Source organism: Lactuca serriola, chromosome 8 (assembly GCF_051521515.1).
Source record: "Lactuca serriola cultivar US96UC23 chromosome 8, Lser_US96UC23_V15, whole genome shotgun sequence".
In the NCBI taxonomy this organism is placed as follows: domain Eukaryota; kingdom Viridiplantae; phylum Streptophyta; class Magnoliopsida; order Asterales; family Asteraceae; genus Lactuca; species Lactuca serriola.
The window spans coordinates 300,302,678-300,307,543 of NC_136415.1; the positions used below are offsets into that span (position 1 = coordinate 300,302,678).

Sequence of the window (4,866 nt, forward strand, 5' to 3'; positions counted from 1 at the left end):
TGAAGCAACCATATAATATTGAGCCCAAGATCCGGTCTTACTGGCGACTGTGGCTAGGTTTTGTTTTCGATGGTTTTGTGAGGTTTAAGGGAAGAACCACCATCGTTGCTTCTCATGAAGGAGAAAATGGGGACCCCTATCGAAATCGAACTCCTGAAACCACCACAGGGACCTCTTTTGTTGCCATTACTTCTTTTAGCATCATCGATGACCTCCATTGTCTCCTCATTGCCATCATCTATAACCAAAATTGTTCCCGGAAGGCTTGTAATCCGTATATGTCTTCAAGAACTAATGGGGATTTAGAGAAAACCTGCAACTAATGGGGGGTAAACCTCATAAAAAATGTCATCGGGGATGGTGACCCTAGTTCTTCATGTGCTTCTCCATTGTTGTTAATATACTCTATCACCCTTTCTTTTGTCATGATATATGTTTACAACAAGACCACCATCATTTCAGTGCATCTTGACTCCACTCTCTTTATGTGTATTGATTTAATATATATAGATTAATGTAAATTTTCCACTGTGTTTGTGTATATAATTTTCCGATTTCCGTTTCAACTAATATGTATGTTTGTATACTTTTTGTTTTTTATTGTGTATGTAAGAAATTAAACTCTATTATGTTAGTTTTATTTTTTGATTGTGTATGTCTATATTTCGTTTTCATATGATGAACCTGGTTTAAGGTTATCTTCTTCAGAAATTCATGGGTCTAAATGTAATTTTGTTTAAAAGTTAATGTATAGGTGTGTAAATATGGATTATAAAGTCTCGTTTTTTTTTTAATTTGGTGATGATGGAAGGTGATGACGGTGAACAATGGTGGGCTACGAAAGAAATCATAAGAAATAGGCATATGGTGTGGATGAGTGAGTATGTATATAATAGTGAGCCCTTTATAATTACATAAATTTTCACCATTTCATTTTAGGTGACACTCAAACCTTCATTTTCTGTGCAATTGGTAGCAAGAGATAGCTTCATGTGACATGATGCACTAATTTTTATTCCCATTTTCTTATCCATTTTCCTAATGATAGCATTGCCTTTTCATTTGTTTTTGGAATTTTACCCAAATGTAGCATCGTACTTTCATTCTTTTAAAACTTCCAATAAATATTTTTAAAAACCACCTAAACATAACATTAAACTTTTTTTTTTTCTAAAACTACTCAGATATATCATTGCATTTTCATTTATTTTATGAAAGTCTACACAAATACACCATTATACTTTCAATTTATTTATTTGAAAAACTACCGAATTAGAGTAAAACACATTCATTTTTTTGTTAAATAACTACGGAATATAGTAATGAACTACAGGCATGACTCAGTGAACTACAAGATCCTTTTCGTTTATAATATTTCCTTGCGTGCAAAACTAATATTCTTTACGTAGGTGCATAAGATTTTCATATGAGTTATCTTTATACCATGTTGGTTAATGGTCTAACATCTTTGTATTAATATCTGACGCCTATTTGTTTGTTGACAGATTTGATGTGGATGAATTTTACAATTTGCTTAAGCTTATGATGACGAACATGCAGTTGCTCATGCTTATGACTTGGTTGTGCTTAAGTATTAAAGTCTCGACACCATCTTAAACTTTCATGAATTGTTTATCCATTAACAAATTATTATTTTTTTATCATATATGGGGCAGTAACTTACTTTTTTTTTTATTGTAGATAGCAATTTCATTTATTTTTTTTTACCAAAAAAAATGCATTGCTATTTGTTGGATTTTTTCATATTTAGATGGTAAATGTACTAAGTAACAATATAATTTGAATTATAATTTATTTTTTTTGTTTTTTTTTTTCAATTTCATTTGTTTTTCTACCAAAAACGAAGGTACATTGTCATTTGGTGCATTTTCCATATTTAAGTGGTAAATGCAGTAAATAGCAATGTACTTTGATTTACATGTTTTTTTTTTCTTTCTATTTTTTGTTTTTTTCTTTTGATTTGATTCTGGCTAATTCATGAGAAAACTTAAAGACAATATATGTAAAGCATTGGAAGGGTTGTTGCTATTTCCTGTTTTTTAATAAAATACTATGAAATATCCTCCAACTCCCGAAACTCCAACACCCGCAACGCGGGATTCTTCCCTAGTTAAATATTAAAAATAGGTTAAAAAACGAAAATATATTTAAATGGGCAAAATAGTCTTTCTAAATATATTTAAATGGGCAAAATAGTCTTTCTGTATGTATAAATAGTTAAATACCACCTAAAAATCAAAATAAAACAAGGATCACAATGTAACACTTTCCAAATGCTATTTTTTGAAAAGAGAGACCATTTAAGAAATTTTGTCAACTTTATTTTATTTAGAAATCTTTCCCCTTTTAAATCCAATTAAACACATGAATTCAAACAAATTTAAAAAAAATCATTTAAATTTCATTATTTTCCTGCCAACAAAAACGCACTTGCACTAACTACCACAAAGTAAGGACACCTAAAACATGAATGAAAGAGATATAAACCAAGGGAGAGTTCAAAGCATTTGCATTTAATTTCACACGTTACATTTAAAGAAACTGCCCCAAATTTACACCAATGAGAAGAACAAAAGGAAACAGTATCTACATATCTTATCAATTTCAATCCGATTACACATATTCCAATATGAATGGTTGCAAAGTGTAAACCCACAAATCAAATGACCCAAAACCAACTAACCACCGAACCACAAGCCAGACCCAAAACCAAGAACAACACAAGCACAGTCCCAGCTGTCTCAGCATGTTGAAGCGGCACCGTTTTAGGACCCACCATCAGCAAACAGCTAGTCAAGTAGCCATTCGTAAGCCCTAGAAGACAAGTCACAATAGTCACCGGAATCTCAGTCCGAAGAACCATCGGACCATGTAAACAAGCCAAGTACACCGGAAAAAATAAAAGCCGAGCAAATGAAGCACCGATAGCCACCTTAGCATTCTCCACCACATAAACCGCAGTCAAACATTTCCCGATTAGGTCACACACGTTGAAAGCAGCAATAAGAATGATCGGATACCAATCATTGAGGATTTCGGAATGAACATCTTCTGTAATATACCCGGGAAATATAGCTAAAGTTACAACGTAGAGGATGATGACGCCGATTCCGTACCATTTTACTGCTCCCATGATTTCCCGAGCTCCGGTGACGGCGCCTTTCTCTTCTTTTTCGCTGTTCACGGCTTGGATTTTTAACTCGTTGTAGTGTTTGATGACGGGGAGTCTGTGAGCTATGTTATGTAATACGATGCATATGATCATTACGATTATGCTGACTAAGAAGTAGAGATTTGCGCTTTTTCGTAGCCCTTGAGCGTCTTGTGAATATACTGCTTTCGTGAAGATTCTTAGAATCGATATGAGAACCCCTGTGATGAAATTGGGTGTTCCCAAAATGGTAAATCAGCTAATTTATCTTGATAGCTGGATTGAAGTGGTGAACTCAAATCGAATTGGGTGAAACTTAAAATCCCCAAATCAGAGATTATGTAATTGAAAACCTAGATCCGGTTTGTAAAGAGATCGAGACAATTTACCTGAAGCAGCAGTTCCAGCAACGACAGCTTGCATATACCTCTCCGGCATTTCACCGGCGGCTCCAATCACTCCGCCTTGAACCAACGCATCGGCGAGACCAGCCAACGCCACCGCCGCCACAGATACGTAAAACCCGCCGTAAACCCCGACCTGACCCTTGATATACGTTACATCCATCACAGGGACGACAAGCAACGATACAACAAACAGACCGAGACCTACGTTAATCCTGACGAAGGAATGAGATTTGTCTGCGTAGAAGATGATGACGAGGAGAGATATGAGGCCTACAACCATGTAAACGACGGCGAAAACACGGTCGACGGAGGCGTCGGGGTAGAGATATGAAAAGTAATCGACGGCTGTGATGAATGCGTTCCATGGAATCAAGTAACCTGTGCCAAGGATGAAGTAGATTATGTAGGCTAAATGGTACGAGTCTTCAGGGATTTTGGAGTTGGATTCTGAGAGGAGGGGGAGCGTTGGTGATTCGGAGTCGTTAACGGCGGTAGCGTCCGCCGTGGGGGAAGTCGTTGTGCCGCCCATGATCGCCGGAGATTCAATTTTTAACAAGATGGAAGTGAGGGCGTTGAGCAGTGCACAGAATTAATATCGCGAGTAAATTACAAATTTGGCCCCTAAGATTATGTTATATTTACATATATAGTTCAAAGTCTTAGTTTTGTACATCTTACATCTTTGTTACAGATTACATGTTTTATAACATTTCAGTCTGTTAGGTTAATCCTTTTCATGAAAGATATTTGTAATCAACATTAGGGTTCCAAAAGAGCAATTAGTTACCTCCTTCACTGAAAACAAACAAGGTCCTTAAAAAATGAAAAATATATGATAAACTTGTTTTTCTTTACTCTTATTTAGTTATGTGGTACTTTAATTATACAAATAAATAAAAGAACCAAAAATATTTCAAACAAATACAATTATTTTAATATTTCGATCTAAATTGTCATGTGCCTAATGTCATAAAGCATCATCATAATAAATATGTTAACCAACATTTAAGCTATAAACTAAAATGTATGGTCTATAAGTGTAAACAGCATAGCCATGGAGCCAGAAGTGCAAATTGAGCATAAGTTGAGGGATAGCTATTGTAGATTATCTAAAACCGGTAGTTGGCTAAGATTCCAAGAAATCATCTGTACCGGAGAAAAAGGAGGCCAAAAACGTGGTGCTAATACTTTAATATAAAAAATCGTATATTATAAGCTACGAAAATAAATAAAATTATATAATAGCAAATTCATTTACGTAAAAGATATAAGAAATGTCATCAAAGG

At 34.9% G+C, this 4,866-nt stretch overlaps 1 protein-coding gene across 1 annotated transcript; it reads right to left on the minus strand.

Annotated features, from left to right (window-relative positions):
- Positions 1–2,503: 2,503 nt before the first annotated feature.
- On the minus strand, positions 2,504–4,152 carry ENT1 (equilibrative nucleotide transporter 1). The gene is made up of 2 exons (XM_079015381.1): positions 3,562–4,152; positions 2,504–3,393 (listed from the first exon to the last, which is right to left on the minus strand). Exons 1-2 carry the CDS (start codon positions 4,106–4,108, stop codon positions 2,681–2,683), a joined length of 1,260 nt encoding a protein of 419 aa, XP_078871507.1. The 5' UTR covers positions 4,109–4,152; the 3' UTR covers positions 2,504–2,680.
- Between the last annotated feature and the right edge of the window lie 714 nt (positions 4,153–4,866).

Bases quoted from the DNA above. Each gene is read 5' to 3' on its own strand.
- ENT1 (XM_079015381.1), bottom strand. From the start codon at position 4,108: ATGGGCGGCACAACGACTTCCCCCACGGCGGACGCTACCGCCGTTAAC. The intron at 3,394-3,561 runs GTAAATTGTCTC...ATTTCATCACAG, and splicing joins TGCTGGAACTGCTGCTTCAG to GGGTTCTCATATCGATTCTA.